Below are 19,268 nucleotides of genomic sequence, written 5' to 3'. Positions count from 1 at the left end.
CTTTGATATAAAACATTTTACTAACCTAAATGTGAATGGAAGTTTAAATGCCAAAAGGAAACAGCCAGATCAAAGTAAAAGTCTACCTACTACAGCTTTCGCTACACTACTCATCTAGGAAACAGTATATATCCATGATGGCGAACCTATGGCACGCATGCCACAGGTGGCACCCGGAGCCATATTAGTGGGCACGCCAGCTCAGTGCGCGCCGGCCAGTTGATTTTCAGGCCTTCTGGGCCCACCAGAAGTAGGGAAACAGACTGTTTCCTGCCTCTGGAGGGCCTGGGGGCGGGGTGGGGAAGGCCCGTTTTTCTTTCTTACCTGGCTCCAGATCCTTTCTGTGTATCTGGGAACAGCAAAAACAACCTTTCCCACTCCCTTGGAGGCCCTACAGAGGCTGAAAGGGCCCATTTCCCCACTCCCGGTGGGGCAGGAAGTGACGTTTTTTCCTGTTCCCCAGCCTCCAGAGACTCCTAGAGAGGCTCCTACAGACTCCTAGAGAGGCTCCTACAGACTCCTAGAGAGGTTCTGGAGGCTGGGGACAGCAAAAAATGTTACTTCCTATCCTACCGGGAGTTGGGAAATGGGCCCTTTCAGCCTCCGTAGGGCCTCCAAGGGAGTGGGAAAGGCTGTTTTCGCTGTTCCCAGATACACAGAGGGGATCTGGAACCAGGTAAGAAAGAAAAACGGGCCTACCAGGCCATCATGTGCCAGGAGCGGGGGGGGAGGGGGTCACGCACACATGCGCGTGGGCACATGCGTGTGTGACCCTCCCCCCCCTCTCCTGGCACGCGATGGGAAAAAGGTTAGCCATCACTGGTATATATCCTCAAACAGGATATAAACATGGCAGTCATCTCCCAATCATATTTGCTGGTAAGTAAATTGTAGGACGATATATCACCAGCGTGAACTTATCTTCCATAAATCTAACCAATCTATTAAAGAAATATAAATTGGTTTCTAGTTAGGCACATGCAAAACAACTAGCTCAGACTGTCTTGTTTGAAGTTTAAAATACTCAACACATCCAGATCTAAAATACAGTAAATTTTTATTCTCTCCCCTGCATAAAACTCATTGGTTTTGTACCATACTGAGAAAAAACCATCAGAGGATTATTCTGAGTGCTATGTTCACATTGTCATTTTATTAACTAATGCTAGGAAAATTAAGAGCTGTAGTACCATTCTGTTGCTTTTACCAGGTTGAGCAGAGATTTAAAATAAACTGATGTTCTGACATAACCTTGATATCTACCTAGTAAATTCATTGCTTTTTCATTTTTAGCTTGGGAAAATTAAATGAATAGACAAGACTATAATTTTTTGCTGGCTCATATGGTCTGAGGACTTTATGACAAGATTATTGAAGTACAGATAGCCCTTGATTTACATCCATTCATTTAGTGACTTCAAAGTTACAACAGCACTGAAAAAAAGTGACTTATGATCATGTTTCATACTTAGACCTTTGCAGCATCTCTATGGTCATGTGATCAAAACCTGGACACTTGCCAACTGGCATGTATTTATGATGGTCAGTGTCCCAGGTCATGTGATCACTTTTTGTGACCTGACAAGCAAAGTCAATAGGAAAGTCAGAATCATTTAACAATTGTGTTACTAATTTAACAACTGCAGTGATTCACTTACCAACTGTGGCAAGAAAAGTTGTAAATTGAGGCAAAACTCACTTTACTACCTTGCTTAGCAATGGAAGTTTAGTGGTTGTAAGTCAAGGATTACCTAAAGTCATTTTCCCAGTCTCTAAGGAGCTTTAAATCTCTGCCACCTACTCATCTTCCCATTAGACTTTTTGTAAGTGAGATTATCAGCATCAGATCCAACAAAATCTATCTAAAATAAACACAATAAGATTACAGGTAGTCCTTGTTAAAAAATCGGTTAAATGCCCCTTGGATATCCTGGATACACTTAATGGCCCATGTGGTGCATTTAACAACCATGATGACTCACTTTACCACCATTGTAAAAACAATCATAAAATTGAGCCCTGTCACATGGTTCCTTGATTTACAACAGCAACGACTTACAACTGAAATTCTGGAGTATGTTGTGATCATAAATTGAGCCTGTATAAGATTAAAGATTTAGGAATTAACCATGTGCAATACTGACCACGGCACTTTTTTTTAAATGCAATATACCATTAATAAAGGGAAGCTTTCATTTAAGTATTTATTATAAAACACATTTCACAAATGCTAGACAAGTTGTATATAAAAGCTATAACATACCGTATAAATTTTTCTTAAATTCTACAATATGGTACCAATAAATTCAATTCATAAACAATATCAAATACATAACAATTCAGAAATTAATTCGTGAGTCCTTCCATTTTGATAATAAAAAAACAAGTAAATGTCTGTGATGCTTTCATTGATTAAATTGACTGCCAATGCACAATGCAGAAATTTTCTCTTTTTCCTCTTACCGTTGTTTTCTGTTATAATGTACAAGTAAAAATTCTATACACAGTCTTTAGCCAACATAAAGTGCTAATATAAGAAACCAGTATTTACATATCAAACATTAACTATACCAAAAATAATTTTACAGTTGTGTAACATATCAAACTTTCATATACCAGTAAATTTGCAGTATAATCCTTAAACAGCAACATTTACTCTATTTAAAGGAAGCTCCTAGGCAGCTACAGCATGGCTAAAAGCCATTTTTGCTACACTTTGAACAAGTGATAAACTGATTGCATTATTATTTTTTAATTCTCATAATCTATATTTTACCATTCTAAACCACTTCAATGGTACATAATATATCTGAGGTACTGATAAAGGATTTGTGTAGACGCTTCATTTTAACCATTATTTATTAAACAGGAAATTTGTGAGGAAATTTTGAAGTGGCCTCTATTGAGTTGAAAGGATTATGTTATTCAATTATGTGTATATGGGTTTTGGGTGAAACAGGCTGTGTGATATGCCTATATTTCAGTTTCTTATTTGTTAATGAGCGGATGTTGATATTAGAGTTCCTCTGTGACCTGTGTTCTGCCTTACATGTCTTCTAAGAATCACCATTTTCTTAAAGTTATTCTCAGTTTTTTGCAGTCAAAAGCAGTTTATGAGCTCCACCACTTTCCTGTATTTGGAGAGGAACTTGGCATGTAAAACAAAGAAGAAATCATTTGAGAAAATAAGATAAAGTTCAGCCTGGGAAGAAATGCTGTTCTAGCTGTTAATGCCTTTCATCTCTGGATCAGAAAAAGACTTGTAAATGGGAATCAGACCTACAGGTAACATCCATTTCTGTAAGATCTGCATTTATGAATTGAATATATTTATAAAAAATATATACAAAAATCTGAAGCAGGACTCCCACAGAAATACAGCAACAAAAACAATAAAATCCCCTATGTTGGAGATACTCATCAGAAGCCATAGCAAAACCTTGCCTGTTTCCACAAGTGCTTTTTCTTGAACTGTTATGTCATTCAAGCATAATCGAACAATTGAAAGTCACTCTTGGACTGAGAGCAAAAGTTAAAATAACTATTTTTCTCATTGTTGCTAATTTTATAGTAATGAGACAAATCAGCCAGAATTAAAATCTTTTGAATGATACTGATTTCATGTGAAGTGTTTGGAAATTTCAGGACATACTAATTATTAGTAATGCTTGTTCAATGTTATAAAACATGCCATTGTCAAAATTGAGTTTATGCTCAAAGATACAAACATACATAAAAAATCTTCAATATGCACCAGCTTTCTAATATCTATACTTCCATCTAGTGTACCATTATAACTGAAAATGTTATATTATTAAAATATAATATGCAGGAAAGAATCACATTACAGTTAAGAGGGATTAGAGTTACTTCAATTTTATAGTATTACTGAAAAATCAGTATTATAAGGAAAAAGGCAAAAAAGGTAAAAAATTCACTTAATTCAGAGTGTTGAACAAACCTAATGCTCAACTCAACTATCAAGGTAGATATTTTTCAGTAAGGTGTTTTTGTTTTTTTCACATTCCCATCTGCATATCAGCAAAATTATAGAAATTGTCTATTTCTCTTGAAGCAGACAACTTGTCCTCAGATACAAAAACCTGTATTTTAGGATAAAAAAGAAAGCACAATTAAGATTTAGAACTCAAGTGCTTTATTCCAGAATGTTAATTTGTTTTTTTAAATAAGCCAGTCAACCGGTTCATATTAGAATGCTAATCTAAAACTGCAAATTGAATGACACAAGCATAATAGAAATATATTCTCATTGTCAAAAGATCGTTGAAATTATATTATCTGACTCTTTAAATGATATAGACTTGGTATCTTCTAGCTAATACATAAGATAATTCAACTCAAGAATTCATTTAACAATTAAATTAATTTGGGGCCCAGTAATTATGGGCCCACAGTTAATTGAATAATACTGACACTCACCATGTATTTATTAAAAGTATTTACATCTAGATTCATAAAATATATAATAAAAATGCAAAACATATTAATACTGTAAAAATTTAAAACAAAATTTTTCATTGCCCTAGTCACTAGGGCATATTGACAATATAGATCAGGGATGACAAACTCGCGGCGTCATGTCATCGCCATGTCGCCATGACATATGACTTTTCTTCCCTTCACTAAACCAGGGGTCGGCGTGGCCAGCGTGTAATGCATCCGGCCCGTGAGTTTGATATCCCTGATATAATTAGGAAAACATATGTGACTTTGTAGAAGCAGAATGGATATATCTTTATTTATTTATTGCCATCACCAAATAGAACCATACATGTGCCCTAACTTTTTCAAGTTTCTAGAGAAAGGACAGAATTAATTTAAAAAGTAAAATTCTGTGGAGAAAATAGTACCCTAGAAAAACATGCTACAATTTCCAGAAAATCTCCACACTACTCACCTGAGCTCCACTGAAGACATTAACAACATTGTCTTGACAGGCTGCTATAGAACCATCTCCATTAAACTCTAAAGCTACAACAGGACCTAGAAAAGGAATAATGAAGAATTAGTATTTTGATATTGTCTTCAACTTTGTATGCCTCTGAGTACAAGAAACTGAACAAAATAATCCTTTCTGCATTGCAGACTTCTCCCAAATCTGCTCTGGAATATTGGGAAAATATACCAGGTACAACCCTTTATTTTTCTGATGGATCTATTAACTTTTCATATTATCAACTATGGTACCTTTCTGAATTTCATAAATTGAGGATACTGTGTTAACTATATCTGACTCCTACTTGCATAAACAATATTAAATGGCTGTATTTCTGATTCTGGTAGATCTGTTGTGGAATGTCATAAAGCACTAACTTAATACTATTTAACATTTATATGAAGCCACAGAGAATAATCTTCAGGAGCTTTGGAACCACACCTCATTAATGTTACTTTATTTTAAATTATTTTTATGACTGCCAGACTTGCAAATTATTACTTGGGGACAACTTACATATGCAAATTTATGCTTACATCACTACAATGTAAGTGAGGTTTTCCTTCCATTTGACCTAGAAGTGACAGTGATGTAGATTGCAGTAATCATATTGCTGAGTAAGGTGTATCATCTTGTAACTTCTGCTGAAGCAACTGAATTACTTTAGGTTAGAATCTGAACCAAGTGCAGCGTTTTGCTTAAAATGTATATGTTTGTACCAGAATCCTGACACCATTAGTGTTACAGATCTGATCAAATGCTGAGATTATGGGGGAGGTTCTGTTATGTCTGCCAAATGCACGGTAATTTTGCATTCTCTCAGATGGGCTTTTGATCTGGTTGCACCTACACTATAGAATGATCACCCCTGGAAGTTTCTGAGGCACTCATTTTACAGTACCAAGACATTTGTTGAAGAAGCTCTCTTCACAAAGACCTTTTCTAGTTGACTGTTGGAAAAGTGTGAGGGGTTTTTTTTGTTTCCACTTCTGTTTTCAATTCCCCTGTCACTTTTACATATATAATTTTATATGTTTTATTGTATAGTTGTTATTGAATATTTTATATTCTGTAAATTGCTCAAATATCCTGTATATAGCACAGGATGAGAATTAAAACATTGTAAATCCCTCATGTCTGTGAAAGAAAAAAGGGACTAATTATAAAAAGTATATTTACTAGTAGGAACCATGTCCTCTCCCCCCAAATATTACCTATACGTTGATTCTACAGTCACTGAGAATAAGCTATAACTGAAATTGAGCAAATGGGTAGAGAGTCAAGTGGCTGAAGACATCAAGATCAGTCTTTTAAGATAACCACCACTTGGAAGGGGCTGCTTGCCTAGTCAATTTAATTTTTCCTGTAAGGCTGAAAGATGGCATCTTTTTTTCCCTTCCCTATCCTTTTCTATATCACTATCCAGTTTTCTTTCCATCCGGCCTCTCCTACCTCCAGGTAGCTTTTTCCCCATTTTATGATGGAAAGAGAATGTGACTGCATATGAGAATATTCCATTTGACAATATGATTGTATAGTTGGAGGAATCTATTCCATAAATAATGAACCTTATTCTATAGACCTACTGTATTTTTCGGAGTATAAAATGCACTTTTTTCCCTGAAAAAGGCTGAAAATTTGGGTGCATCTTATACTCCGAATGTAGCTTTTTCGAAGCTTTTTTTCAGCCCTAACGAGGCGCTAGCAATCTCCGTGCTTTGCCTGCTCCCACCGACTCTCAGCGGTGCTTTAGAAGCTTTTTCAGTAAAGCGATCTTCTGTGCTTTGCCTGCTCCAACTCTCAGCTATGAAGTTTTTTTTTCAGCCGTAACGAGGCGCTAGCAAGTGAAGCGATCTCCCTGGTTTGTCTGCTTTTCTCATTGCTTCTCTTTCCAAAGATCAGTTGTACTTTAGAAGCTCTTTTTTATCCCCAAGCAGGGGATACAAATAAGCATACTAGTGTGCTGAAGCTGACCAGACTAAGGACACTAGCCAGATACCTGGTAGGCAGAATTTTTTTTCCTATTTTCCTCCCCAAAAACTAAGCTGCGTCTTATACTCTGAAAAATATGGTATATAAGTAGCTATTTATACATTATTTTCTTGACTTGGGTTTTCTTGGAATGCAACTTCTAGCAAGTATATAAATGGAAATACATGTGTACGTATGCCTGTGTACACATTTGTTGAGAGTAGTTCTCCATAAATTATTTCAGCTAGAGTTGACTAGCCTAGCTTGACAAAGTACAGAAAGTGGACATCATACTGGATATTCTCTGTTTATACTTATTCCCTGCTTACTTTTTTGATTTGGGAAGCAAGTGAAATGTGCCACGATGACAAGGCGTTTTTAAAAAGATTTATGTACAGTATAATTTTCATTGCTCTCTGCCTTAGGAATTACATTCAGATTTAAGAAAAAAATTTAATTTTTCAAGGTTTTTAGTTTTTCAAATAATTATACCTTTGTCAAGTAATGGGATGAATTCAGATGCTCTTTGCTGGAACACTCGTTGAGCATCATCGGCTTTCATTGAAACTTCTTTTGTCTGTATCAGCCAAAAGTCTTTGCCAGTCATCTATTGAATTTCAGTAAGAATTGGAATACATATGAAGTATATAAAATTTTAATAAACATATGGAAATAGTCCTTAAAAAAACCAAAATATTTATTTTTATGCAAATGCTTCTTCCTGCACAGCAATTTCCCCGTTCTATAAAGCCATCTATATCCTCTAAATCATAATAAATTGAGGGGGGGAGACACACACATAACACTGAATCATATAAAAACTCCGCATCATTATGTGATTCAGAAATAGCTTGAATGGGACCTACGTCAAGAAAATGAACCATCAATCGGTGAGAAAGATTAAGTCCAATGGAAAATAATTTATGACAATGTATAACAATTCAAATTTAAATGCCAGATGATTTAATTTGGATTTTGCCATAAGCAGGATGAGGAACTCAATGATCTATATGACTTCTTCTAACTCTGATTCTAAAGAACTGTTAGTCAGACGTTGACTGACTGGAAATTTCCAATTCCTTCTAGATCTTGAAATAAGGATGCACAACTTCTGCTGGTCTGAGGTCCATTCCTGCTATGTGTAAAATATAATGTAACCTAACAAGCAGCATCAAAGCTCTTTCAGGAAAGAGATTTAAGCATTTGCAAAGGCTTAAGTATCTATTTTGTGCCTTAAGACTCTTTAATAGGCAGTGAAAATCCAATATACAGATCCTCCCACTCTGGATGCTAAAGAAATTTTCATGTATCTCCTGGACTCTTTTTCTTTTTGTACTTCTGCCCTACCAAAACACACTTGCAGTAAAACAAGATTCCTATCCTAACCGTAGATCAAAGAATTGGCTGGACATTTTTTGCACAGCCACTGATCTTTTCTGAATTAAAAATGAGATATAGAAAAACATTTACCATGAGGATATTACAAACACCTTTTTACAAGATTCTCTTTAATGCTGTACCAGCAGACTTCAATTTATGAAGTGGGATTCTTCTCCCTCTGCAACTTTCATGTGTATTCTCAAATTTTACTCTGGATTATTCTCCTGTTGCATCCTACAGGGATATTTTCAAACTGCAAAGCATAGGCAGTCATATAAAGGAACACATTTCAAAATTGCATTATGTCAGGATTCAATTATGCCTTATAAAATCCATTTAAAAGCTACAGATTTGTAATACTTTAATTTCTAAAAAGGTAAAATAGTTTTCGTTTTAAACCCAAAACATAAAGTATAGCAAATTGCTTCTTACCTCATCAATTAACTTTCTTGCATTGGCAGTTGTATAATCTCCAGCAAAGAACACTACTAAGCAAGATTCCTCACTTTTTTTTGGTCGTCCTCCCAGGGTTATTGGAATTATGCTCTTGTTGACATCGGTTGAAATCCTCATGGCTTTTAATTCTTCAGTAGTCGGCAATGGTACATAGTCTTGAACTAAAGCATCCTCAGCTAGAAGACCCCAATTATTTTCTTCTGAAACTGGTGTGAAGTCATGGATATTGCTCCATGTGTTGTTAAAGATGCTTAGCCCAGCATCTTTAAACTGCAAAGCCAGCTCTGGATAATAGTATTGGAAACAACCAAATTTCATACCTGTAGAAGATTCAATAATGGGCTGGGTGGTACAGCACAGAAATACTTCTATCTTTCGGCAGTCTCGAGTACGAAACTGTTGGCATGCCACAACACACTTACAGTCTTTGCAGTCACGCAAAAACACACTACCTTTTACAGGTCCTAGAAAAAATTGGCAGTTTATACAGTCGTCAACAGTGATTGTAGCAGAATGATCAAATATATAAATATTGCAATTCTCACAGTCCTGAATGACAAACTGTTGCCCTGCAACTTTCCCAGGTAAACGTCCAACTGTTTCATTCTTGAGTCCAGAAAACATGTAATCTTTCGGATCAATCTACAACAAAAGCAATATTTTATAGTCAAGATATATTCTTAAAACTTATGAAATGTTCCCCATTATTTCAAGTCTGGGAAAAATTTAGAATCAATATTTACTGTACTATATTATGCAAAGTACCTAGTATCAATGTTATTTTATTTCCTCTCTTAAGATAGTCACCATTTCTATTCCATTGATGAAGAGACTGAAGGAAAGGATTTTTAAGTCAGAGAATTTCTATTAAGAGCTTACAAATTGTTAATCAATACAGAACAGTATTCTGTATGATAGTTCAAATATGCTATTGATTGGTGAAATACTATTCATTTACAAAGCGACAACACAGCATAAAAAGAAAATCAAATATTTTGTAGAAAGCATGGGAGAACCTGGAGGCACAGTGAAAAGGGGGATCATCTTAGAATCCCTATGTAGTCACAAGCAAATTAAGTCCAATCATGCTTAAGTGCCACTGACCCTTATTTATGTCTAGCCAGCGCTGACTGTTAGTTGAGAAGATTCCTGTGCATAGGCTTTTAGCCATAAATCACTTTAACTGAACCTTCATGTGTGAATCTGATCTTTTGCACTTGTCATTTCTAGTGGTTTAAGTTTACTGATATCAAAGATTTCTTGCAAGATGGTAATAGAATTATACTTCTGAATATAATATTGAAGTACTGCATTAAACATTTACATTTAAAAATATGGATTTTATCAGAAAAGCACAATTTGTCTTAAAATGTGTTATTTGATTTAATTAAGTAGTGAGCCATAGTTACATAAATATATAGGTTCTAGACCAGGGGTGTCAAACTTGCAGCCCATGGGCCAGATGTGTCACATGCTGGCCATGCCCACTTCAGTTTTAGCAAAGGGGGGAAAAGTTGTGATATGTTACATGACATGATGCGAGTTTGACACCCCTGTTCTAGACAATGCACATAAGTCAGGATATGTCCTCATATATGTCCTCATATAAGTCACATATTCCTCATATGTAATATGAGGAATCATATCACATATTCCATTCCTAGAGAATACTGAAAAAATATTTAGCCAGATAAAAAATAAAATTTATAGTTTCTTATACTTCATTGCACATCCAAGATATAAAACAGGAAAATAGCGGGTACTAATTAAAATTAAGCCAAATGGAATTGAGAAGCTGTGTCACAACTAATTGACCTAATCTGAAAAAAAGTTGTTCCGCTAAACTTGGCAGGATTGTACAAATAATGATAGAACAGTATAATTCCACATGCTATCATCTTTGAAAGCAGCATTTCAAATCATCTTACCGTAGCTTCCTCGAACGTCAAAATGTTCCCCATCATTTCAAGGGGAAAAAAACCTAAGCACACCTTCAAATGATATCACAACCAAAGTTAAATTATCCATTGTATAATATTTGTAGTCCCCATTAAAATGTTTTATTATAAGGCCTCATCTAACTTAATTTCAATTCTTCCTAATGTTAGAACAAGTTAAATTTATTACTTGGCATAATCCATTCTAAAACACCAGCTGATACAAAATGGCATTTGAAATATAAAAATTGAAAGTTATAAACTACTTAAAAGATACAATTAATTCTGCAATTTGTTTTTAATTTTAAATTAATTTATAAATCTAAATATTGATATTACATCCATAATCAGGGCCAAGTGTTTAAAAGTTACCGGTAACATGTATCATATAGGGAAAATAGGTGGCAGCCAGTTTAAAAGGATTTTGTTAGAAAATCAGAAAATACTGTATTTTTCAGGGGAGTGGGAATCTCATATTTCACTTTTAAACATTCTGCGCTCCCACAATTTTAAAAAATAGGTGAAAGAAGTCACTTAGCCTTGAAAATTATGCCTTATGTGGCCTGATTGTCCCTGGAAAGGAAATCACTGGGAAATCCCAAGGTGATATGTTCAATTCAACTCAATGGAGCAAGCAACTCATAAATACAAGTAAAGCTATAACCCCACCCCAAAATGCAGATGGAAGTCCCTAAAAGTTTCAGCCTTTGGTCATTGCAAATTATAGAGAAGTTATTTTCATAACTCAAAGGAAATGAGTCAAAAAATATTTCAAAGTTTCCTTAGGCACCAAATGTAAAGGACAACTGAAGGTGGTCCTCTCTTAAAGGGGAAAAAACCTCTTGGTTGTGTTGTATATTTTGAAAGGGATGCTTCATACAGCTTTACTTATGAAAAAAAAGAGAGAACCCTCTGGGAATATTAAAAGCTTGTTTCACTACCTGCAGTCTCATTCTTTATACACAAGAGATACCTAGATGGAAAACAATGAAAGATCATTATATCTTAGATTATGTACACAAGAATAGATTGATGTGCTGTGAACTATCACTATCAGGTTTAAATATTTACCAAGTCCAACACAGACTAAATTATAATTGATAAAACAGAAGTCAACAAGAAAGGTTATGGCAATGCTAAACTAATTGTGATAGTTTCACCAACTTGCCTACACTTCAATAATATGGGCTAACACCCGTTTCCTCCAAAGGCTTCCTGAATTTTTTTTTTTAATTTCAATATCTTACAGTATCTCTAACTTTGCAGCTGTATTGATCTATGACATCCATGCACCAATACATTGTAATAATCTAATTTAAATACTATCTGCCCAAGGAAGCCAGAATCACTGCTTCCAAAGGCTGGAAAGCTCCATACCACACATAATTGCTCACCACAATTCAAATTCACCAGGATGGTTAAAGGCTGGTAAAGAATATCTAACCACACATCTTTTGAGATGACAGGAATAACCAACCTCTCAAATCCTGAAGAAGCTGCAGATAATGCCTATTTGCCACACAAGCAACATCTGCCGTTTACAGAAATAATCCGACAAGGCCAAATGGGCAAGCAAAAACATTGTGAAAGGTGATGGTGGGGTATCAGATGGGCCAAAAAGCAAAGTTCAACACCCAGAATCCACATTCAGCATAATCCACAGCTGATATTTTTGAGAGTTCCACTCCCAACAAAGCTAGAATGGTATCCGTTTGAGTAAAACCATAGTTAGGAAAATCTCCTTGGAACGAGAGAGGAAACAGTTTCTGGAAGAACAGGGCAAGACAATCTTGCTGGATGATGTTACCTAGTCTGGTAACGAAACGTTCAGAAAGTAAATTGAAACAAGCTTGGAGAGCAAAACCAGTGCCAAAATCTAAAACCCGAGCTACAAATATTTCTATTATTTCAAAGGAACGGTTGGGTGTTTGTTCTCCCATTATACTGTCTCGCAGGAAACGGGATTAACTCAACTGATCGGGTTCACACGATACACTGATCCGTGATCTAGCCAAACTGGCGAGGGCTCGCGCAACACACCACCAGCCAAGCTCCACGTATCCCAATGTGTTGTGCAAACACAGTCAGCCAAGAAGAGGAAGTAGCCTCAGCAGCGCTCAGCAGCGAACCCCCCCACCCCACCCCACCCCAAGGACAGCCGCTTTCAAAGGAGGAAATCGCGGTTACCTTGGCTCGCTGGTCCCAACTATACTGTGGCTGTTTGTCGGCCTCGGCGGACAGAGAGCCATTCCGATCTCCGCTCTCCGCGCCAGCCTTCGCCTCTTTGGCCTGCTTCCGCCTCTTGGAGAAGAAGCAGCCCATAATCTGTTCCTTCACCTCAGAACACCAACACCCACGCACACAACGGGCGCCGCAAACACCTTCCCTACGCTGCGCCTCCCTCCAGCCCAAGCAGCCCCAGCGGCTCCCGCGGAGGAAATATAACTGAATACGCCCCACCCTCTACTTAAAGCGCCTGCTTCCGGCTTCTCCCTCACCCGTCTCCCATGGCGACCGCGGCTCCTCCCTTCCCGGCATTTCTCCCAATCAGCATCGCCTATCCAAAGATTTCCGTCAATATGGTTCGCTGACAAACAACGAAGCGCGTCGTCGGCCCCGCAGCTCGCCGTGAGCCCCGTGGGCTGGAAAGCCGGGAAAAAAATTGTGTGTGAAAAGAACGGGGCGTTGTCGCCATTCTGCGCGCGCTCCCAGATATGTTGCTTTTGCTGAGGGGGGGGGGGCGCTCGAATGAATGAGTTAAACCGTAATGTCGGTGCTGAACTGAAACCTCGAGTAGGGTTTGCACACAGGTTGTTCAGTTGTTGTGCTAATGCACAAGGAATATAGTGTTACCAGCAGGGGTGAAATTCAAATTTTTTTCCTACCGGTTCTGTGGGTGTGACTTGGTGGGCTTGGGGAAGGATACTGCAAAATCTCCATTCCCACCCCACTCGGGGGCCAGCCAGAGGTGGTATTTGCCGGTTCTCCGAACTACTCAAAATTTCCGCTACCGGTTCTCCAGAACCTGTTAGAACCTGCTGGATTTCACCCCTGGTTACCAGCCTTAAAAGATCATCTGCACGTGAACCTACGAATCCCTTCTTTTCTGGGTGTAGTAAAAGTATTGTGGATTATGCTACTAACTGGAATGGTCGGCTATTTTATCATATATTTATAAGCATGACCTGTAAAGATTTAATCTTTTGTCTAGAAAGTACCAGCAAGTTTTTTGTTACCAAGGCGGATGTTCTGTTCTGGTTCTTAAAAGTATAATATTTTACTCTTTAAGACGAATGTTTTTTGTAATTACACAGTAAAAAGCAGAATACTGTCAGGAGAAAGCTATTTTATGCCTCCTTACTTGGTAAGAGGCTTCTGTTGAATACGATGGGACTTCTAAGGAAATATACAAAGTTGCTCTATATAGATTAAAATAAACATCCCCCCCCCCCAGTTCTCACAAGGCACAAGTGATCAGGATCAAATTATCCTACTTTGGCCCATTATGTGAAGGCCCAGCTCTCTGAACAAGGTTATGTGCTAGAAAAAGTGGAAGCAAGGAGAAGATCATCACCAGCAGTAAACTGGATGGATTCAGTTACAGTGGTAATGGATGGAAGATTGGAAAGATCAAGTTAGGGACAGATCATGGAGAAAAAGCTAAGAGCTAACAATGACTTGATGGCACATAATCACTCAATAGGAGCATAGGTTTTAATTTGCTTTGTACCTTCAAGTCAGTCTTGATTCCGGCAACTGGCTGGACAAGTCCCTCAAGTTTTCTTGGCAAGATTTTCAGAATTGATTTGCCCTTACCTTCTTTCCATAGTTCACAGGGTGACTGGTACAAAATTTCACTGCTGGCTTTGTGCTGGAGGCTGAACTGGAACTCACTGTTTCCTGCTACTCTAATAAATCTACAGAACTAAAATTCCTTGAGCACACTTTATTTAGTCAATAGCATCTGCCAACATTTTGCTAGGCAGCTGAGATGATTGGACAGTATTTTATTTATTAAATTTGTATGCTGGCTAGCTCTTAATGACTTTGAAATATGAAGTGCCTATTAAAAGTGTGTGAAGAGTTAAAAAAGCAGTCCTGGGTATACTTAACCAGAAGCAAACAAAGTAAAAGCCTTAAGCTAAATCTCAGCTGCTTATCACAATCTAAATATATCCACACAGTCTTCTTGCTATTTCCTTCTCCAGAGAAGAGTTTGTTCCCTCTCTAACATATGTCTCTAGCATTTCCTAGTGGTCTATCATTCAAGTACCAAGCAAGTCTGATGGCTCACTTTCAGTTCAAAACAAGTTACTAACCATGATAAATACATCTGAATTCAAGATGTATGTGTGTGTGTGTATGTATGTATTAAAAGAAATAATTGAAATATAATTCACATCTGCTGTGGTAATTTTCCACCTATTTTTTTGCATGTTGAGAAGACTAACATGAAAAATATATTTGAATCATATTAATGCATTAACTTTTAAAAAGTTGTTTTTAATCCTTTTCTTGCTGCAGAACAAATTACAACATCCTATATGAACAGCATACAATTTATAATTTAGTCCTATTAAAATCAAGGAGAAGAAAATTGTAACAGCTCTTAAGTACAATATTAGAAAACTGGTTTGTGTCAAGATACCCCTTCTCTATGATCTACATAGGTTTTCTTTTGTAAAGCAGCACCTTAAATAAATAAAAAAAAGAGATGGTTTGACTTCCAAAGCCAAAGGAAGAAAACAGTAATCCCAATCTCATGGTATTGTAGTCTCAGATCCCACCCTCTTTAGTCTAATCCCATGGCCCCCAACCTTTTGGATGTTGTGGACCGGTTCCATGGAGAAGTTTTTCCACAGACCGGGTGGGGGAGTGATTTCATCATGGTTCCGCATGTGCATGGATGGGGGCTTTGCTAGCTTGTGCAGACTGGTTCCTGGCAGTCTGTGGACCAGTGCCAGTCCATGGACCAGGGGTTGGGGACCACTGGTCTAATCGACATGTTCGAAGGATGTACCGGTAACTAAATATGTTGATTATTCCCTTTTTCTGTGAATTAATTTCAAGATGATCCAAAAATGCCAAGTTGTTTTTAATAGAAGGAAATTGTCTCTTGATCATTTGTGACCTTTCTGTTCTTGAAATTAGAATTCCACTGCAGCTGTTGAACTCAGTCAGATTGGATTGAAGATGTAGCCTTGGTAATAAATACTTTATGCTTTTGTATTACATGTATTATCTCATGGTGCCAAGCATGTGATCAAATATTTTAGCTTCTGAGGAAAAAAAAACTGCTAACCTTTATGATACACCGTAGCATAAATCCTTGTGTAATTAGGCAAATAAAAAACAATTATTCTAAAGACCATATAAACCTATTTTATGCATGTTTAATAAGTAAATGCTACTGGATTTAATTTAACATATATGAAATAAATGTACATAGGACTTGTGGCAGTTGATATTGGATCACTGTATTAAGTCTTTATTTCTTAATTTTGCACTTGCTGGCATTTATAGAATTTAATCAATTTTAAATGAATGCATACTATATTTATTCAAGTTGTATGGCTACCATCTCACCTAAGTAACTCTGGACAGTTAAAAACCACCAATTAAAAACAGGTTAAAACATATATTGGCTATTCCATCTATGCCTAGGTACAACATTGAAAGAACAGGACTATAGCTGCTGTTTTCCTCCCTTATATCTGGTTGCCGTGAGAGGGTGATCGATGTTCACATCTGAGTTCAAAATGGCTCTTTCTACCGCTGATATGAGAGTTCAGCAGGACTAAAATGACTTGTACCTCTAATTGATACTCTCTCCACAGGACCCTGGATAACTAGGACATGCCTACCAGCTATAGACTATCTAGCTACAAAATGTACTCATTGGGAGAACTCCTCAAACTGCGAGATGCCCCCCTCTCACAGGTCTGGCCCTCTTCTTTATCGAGGGCCTATCTCGATGACGGACTTTGGAGTCCGGAGAGATGGCATACAGCAAAAAGAGGGTTATGGGGTTTTTTAGGGAAATTTCTTAATAAGATTTTAAGGGATTCTGGGAGGAGGGTAGATTACGTGGGTTCGGGGGAAGACCCGCGGGGGAGGGTATCTGGGCCAGCCATAGGGCATGGCATGGGAGGTGTGAACTCTGGGGTCAAGGAGATGATTAGATCTTACGATACAGATGCCCATAACATCGATACTGTAGGTGGGAGGGGCAGATATAGTGGGAGCAGGGGGCCACATCATCCTACGGGAGTGCGTCCTCGCTGTTTACAAGTGGTGGTGCGCTCTGACCCTCAAAGCTCTTCTCGTTCCCCAGGTTGTACGGAACCTCGGGCCCCAGGCCTTCGGCTGATGCTGTGCAACGCCAGGTCCGTGGTAAATAAAGCCCCCCTCATTTGTGATCTTATTCAGGAGGGGGGTGCGGACCTGGCGGGTATTACGGAGACCTGGTTGGGCCAGGAAGGGGGAGCCCCCCTTGTTGATATGTGCCCACCAGGTTTCCGTGCTTTCCATCAGCCAAGGTCTCAGGGGAGGGGCGGAGGGGTGGCGGTTATTATTAACGAGGGTCTTGGACCAAGGGAGGCCACTGTTCCTCAGACGGCTGGATGTGAGTCCCTTCTTGTGAAGTGGGGTCATAGGGTGCAGTTGGGCTTGCTAGTCACATACCTGGCTCCCTGCCATGTGGCAGCAGCCCTGCCTGAGCTGCTTGATGTTATAGCCGCGGTGGCTGTTGACACCCCCAGGCTTATGGTCATGGGGGATTTTAACCTGTCATCAGTTGGCGAGACATCTGAGGTGGCTCGGGAGTTCATGGCTTCCATGACGGCTATGGACCTGACCCAGTTAATTTATGGCTCTACTCACATGGGGGGACACACACTGGACCTTGTTTTTGTCTCTGGACAGTGGTTGAGTGATCTCGAGATAGGGGATATAGCGATTGAACCCTTGTCATGGTCAGATCACTCCCTCCTTCGCCTGGACCTTCGAACTGCCACACCCCACCGCAGGGAGGCTGAACCAACCAGGTGGTTCCGCCCCAGGCGCCTGATGGATCCTGAGAGATTCCAGATGGAGCTTGGGCCATTTCCTGAGGTTCTAGCACACGACTCGGCTGAGGACTTAGTGGCCGCCTGGGATAGGGCGGCAGCTGATGCTTTAGACCGAGTCGTGCCTTTGCGGCTTCTGACCCGGCGCCGGTCTCACCTGGCTCCTTGGTATACTGAGGAGCTGAGGGAGATGAAGCGCTGGAAAAGACGCCTAGAGAGCAGTTGGAGGGCTAGTCGTTCTGAATCCGACCGAACACTGGTAAGATCTCATATTAAGAATTACCTAATGGCGATAAGAGTAGAGAAGAGTAACTACTTTTCTACTCTTATTGTGTCATCAGATAATCGCCCAGCCGCCCTGTTTAGGGTGACCCGCTCTCTGCTCCATCAAGAGACGCGGGAAGACCCCTTGGAGGGTAGAGCTGAGGATTTTGTACAATATCTGTATGACAAAATTGCTCAGATTCGTGAACAGCTAGACTCTGACTGGATTGATCCAGAGGAGATGACAGGGGCAGGTCCTGAGAATATTATTTGGGAAGAGTTTGATCCTGTGACTCCCGAAAGCGTGGACAGGATACTGAACAGACTAAAGGCGACCACATGTTTATTGGACCCGTGTCCATCCTGGTTGGTACTGGCCTCCCGGGAGGTGACACGAGGCTGGCTCCAGGAGATTATAAATGCTTCTTTGAGTGAGGGTGTCTTTCCCACCGTCTTGAAAGAGGCGGTGGTGAGGCCCCTCCTCAAGAAGCCCTCCCTGGATCCAGCTGTATTAGCAAATTATCGTCCTGTCTCCAACCTTCGCTTTGTTGCAAAGGTTGTTGAGAGTGTGGTTGCACGACAACTGCCTCAGTACCTGGATGAATCGAATTATCTAGATCTGTTCCAGTCGGGATTCAGGCCCGGGTACAGCACAGAGACAGCATTGGTCGCATTGGTTAATGATCTCTGGAGGGCTCGAGACAGGGGTTGCTCCTCAGTCCTTGTCCTATTAGACCTCTCAGCGGCTTTTGATACCATCGATCATGATATCATGCTGCACCGGTTGGAAGGGTTGGGGGTGGGGGGCACTGTTCTACAGTGGTTCTCCTCCTTTCTCTCTGACCGGTCGCAGTCTGTGTTGACAGGGGGGCAGAGGTCGACCCCGAGGCCCCTTATATGTGGGGTGCCACAAGGATCGGTCCTCTCGCCCCTTCTATTCAACATTTATGTGAAGCCGCTGGGTGAGATCATCCGTGGTTTTGGGGTGAAGTACCATCAGTACGCTGATGACACCCAGCTGTACATCTCCACCCCAGACCTCCCCAATGATGCCCTCGAGGTGATGTCCCGGTGCCTGGAGGCCGTACGGATCTGGATGGGGAGGAACAAACTCAGACTCAACCCATCCAAGACCGAGTGGCTGTGGCTTCCGTCGTCCCGATATAGTCAGTTGGCGCCATCTCTGACTATTGGGGGCGAGTCGTTGGCCCCCACAGATGGGGTTCGCAACTTGGG

The 19,268-nt window shown here is 39.4% G+C and overlaps 1 protein-coding gene across 1 annotated transcript; it reads right to left on the bottom strand.

Annotated features, from left to right (window-relative positions):
* Positions 1-2,190: 2,190 nt before the first annotated feature.
* On the bottom strand, positions 2,191-13,080 carry RP2 (RP2 activator of ARL3 GTPase). The gene is made up of 5 exons (XM_070943140.1): positions 12,889-13,080; positions 8,741-9,406; positions 7,421-7,535; positions 4,919-5,004; positions 2,191-4,103 (listed from the first exon to the last, which is right to left on the bottom strand). Exons 1-5 carry the CDS (start codon positions 13,021-13,023, stop codon positions 4,020-4,022), a joined length of 1,086 nt encoding a protein of 361 aa, XP_070799241.1. The 5' UTR covers positions 13,024-13,080; the 3' UTR covers positions 2,191-4,019.
* Positions 13,081-19,268: the final 6,188 nt, after the last annotated feature.

This window comes from Pituophis catenifer, unplaced genomic scaffold (genome assembly GCF_029215685.1).
Source record: "Pituophis catenifer annectens isolate HBS135680 unplaced genomic scaffold, rPitCat1.0.hap2 SCAF_4, whole genome shotgun sequence".
Classification (NCBI taxonomy): domain Eukaryota; kingdom Metazoa; phylum Chordata; class Lepidosauria; order Squamata; family Colubridae; genus Pituophis; species Pituophis catenifer.
Note: the sequence above shows the minus strand (reverse complement) of the source record. Positions and strands in the feature narration are given on the sequence as shown.

Excerpts from the sequence above, each read along its gene's own strand:
- RP2 (XM_070943140.1), bottom strand. The coding sequence starts at position 13,023 with ATGGGCTGCTTCTTCTCCAAGAGGCGGAAGCAGGCCAAAGAGGCGAAG. Across the intron at positions 9,407-12,888 it reads GTTGGGACCAGCGAGCCAAG|ATTGATCCGAAAGATTACAT; the intron begins GTAACCGCGATT and ends CTTTTGTTGTAG. Across the intron at positions 5,005-7,420 it reads CATCCCATTACTTGACAAAG|GTCCTGTTGTAGCTTTAGAG; the intron begins GTATAATTATTT and ends TTCCTTTTCTAG.